Here is a 2,284-nt window from a genome sequence, read left to right on the forward strand (position 1 = left end):
CACACACACTGATGGCAGTGAGTTACCATGCAGGCAGAACTATCAGAATCAATTTGGAGTTCAGTGTTTTGCTCAAGGACACTTCAACATGTGGAGGAGCTGCGATAATTCACTATAATGTCATTTCCACTGCACTAATTCCGTCGGTGCAGAGTCATGTTCATACTGTTGATGCTCAACACTCTTCTGCTCTGTGTTTAACTCTTTTTTAACCATACTGTCATTAATCCTAGTCATTTTTTCTTTGCTTCTTTACTTTCTTGACACTAAGCTGCTGTCAGAACATTTTCCTGATTTTTTTTTTTCACAATAAAGGCATACCTATAAAGGCAAGATTGCAAGACTTTAAATGTGAAAATTCTGGAAGAAGTTTCAAGTTTAATTTATGGTAACTGAAGGTAATTCAGGAAAATGTCCTCAACTGATGGAGTTAATGTGGTGGAAGTGGACTTTACACTGAATTTACCAAAACACAAGTGAACATGGAGTTTGCATGAACTGAGGAACAGGAAGGATTAAAAATAAAGGCCTGGCTATCTCTGCCACTGAGGTAAATAAAGCCCACTATTTGAAAATTTGGGGTATATGTGAACATATGGACCGTCTTCCTTGTATCAGGCTACATAAGGTTCAACTGAACCTACAAAACACTGAGTCCACAAAGTGTGTGTGTGTGTGTGTGTGTGTGTGTGTGTTTGTGTGTGTGTGTGTGTGTGTGTCAACTGTTTACAGGCAGAGAAAGGCCTGACCCTTTCAGCCACAGTGAAGCTGTCCTTAAACCATTAGCTCAAATGTTCTCTGTAGTACACCAGGATGCTTTCAAACGAGACAAAAAGAAAGCTCGGAGCAGTATTCTGACCTATTTTCTGTTTTGCAGCAGTTCCAGCAGGCTGATACTGCTTCCGAACAAAATGCCTTCTTCCCCGTAGTGTGTGCCTTGCAGCTACACTATGGTGTTTAATAGAGAGCCACCATGTATGGACCTCAAAATGCAATTCACATGATTTTAAAATTCAATAAACCAGCTCATCCATTCACGGGCTCAAGAGAGGATGCTAAATATAACACTAAATGCAACCAATGCTTCCTTTAAAAATGATCTGGAGAAAGACATTTTAAATGTATTCATCCTGTATTAGTCAAAAACAACAAAAATAATGTTAAACATAATTATACAGGACTCTATTACACATTTAAAATCAGTTCCCTTAATATATAAGTTATAAATAAAATGGCTGAAAATTTAATTCATTTAAGAAATCTGACAATAATACAAAATGTGAAGAAATAAAGTCAAAAACTACAACAGTAATATATACACATTGCAGATATACAGGTTTACAGAGATATAAGTCCAACAGCATTTAAAACAAGATTTCCAAAGACGAGCTTGTTCTCTTCTGTGAGATGTAAAGGTTGTTATTGGAAAAGCTGGGACACCTCATTTCACAGCTCTCTGGTTCTTATGATTGTGCATCATATCATGTGCTATGTGCCTCACAGGTAGTGACATGACTCAGGTCTGACCCTGGAGATGCCGAAGAGACGAGACATTGTCGCTATTGTGTTGATCGTGTTGCCTTGGACACTGCTCATCACAGTTTGGCACCAGAGCACCATCACTCCTCTGCTCGCTACTCGAAAGGGTAAGGGTACAATTGATCAAGTGTCAACATTTTTTCATTAATATTTATCACAGCACAGTGCAACAAAAGGTGCTTGAGTTGCTGTATGTAGCTGATGTGTGAAATGCCATGAGGCCACGGTGTAATTCACAGAAGGTTAGGTCTCATGTAGGACAACAAACTGTTGAGAAGATTTGATTTGAATTCAGAAGCTGAAGGCAGCTGGTCGGTCCCGTTCATGCCTGACAGCACTCAGACTCATTATCATCTTTAACCCTCCTGTTAGATGACAGACGTGATGGTCGCTCCAACTCCAGGAATACCTTTGCTTTCAAGGAGTCCTGCTCACTGCACAACCGGGACATCGTGGAGGTGGTGCGCACTGAGTACGTCTACAGTCGGCCTCCCCCCTGGTCAGACTTCCTGTCCACTATCCACGTCATCACTCCCACCTACAGCCGGCCAGTGCAGAAGGCAGAGCTGACACGTCTGGCCAACACCTTGCTCCATGTGCCGAACCTGCACTGGATCCTGGTGGAGGACTCTCAGAGGAGAACCACTCTGGTCAGCCGTCTCCTCCTGGAGACAGGACTCAACTACACCCACCTCAACGTGGAGACGCCTAGGAACTACAAGGTACGTGGGGACACTAGAGACCC

General features: G+C 42.2%; 1 protein-coding gene across 1 annotated transcript; it reads left to right on the top strand.

Annotated features, from left to right (window-relative positions):
• Positions 1–1,494: 1,494 nt before the first annotated feature.
• On the top strand, positions 1,495–2,276 carry LOC111654541 (galactosylgalactosylxylosylprotein 3-beta-glucuronosyltransferase 1-like; the record flags this gene model as incomplete). Its single annotated transcript, XM_023405604.2, has 2 exons — positions 1,495–1,646; positions 1,912–2,276. Coding segments are annotated over exons 1-2 (477 nt in total), but the record flags the coding sequence as incomplete, so codon positions are not given.
• Between the last annotated feature and the right edge of the window lie 8 nt (positions 2,277–2,284).

Source organism: Seriola lalandi, unplaced genomic scaffold, assembly GCF_002814215.2.
Source record: "Seriola lalandi dorsalis isolate HSWRI2012SDOR001 ecotype SW California unplaced genomic scaffold, Sedor1 jcf7180001974721, whole genome shotgun sequence".
Lineage (NCBI taxonomy): Eukaryota > Metazoa > Chordata > Actinopteri > Carangiformes > Carangidae > Seriola > Seriola lalandi.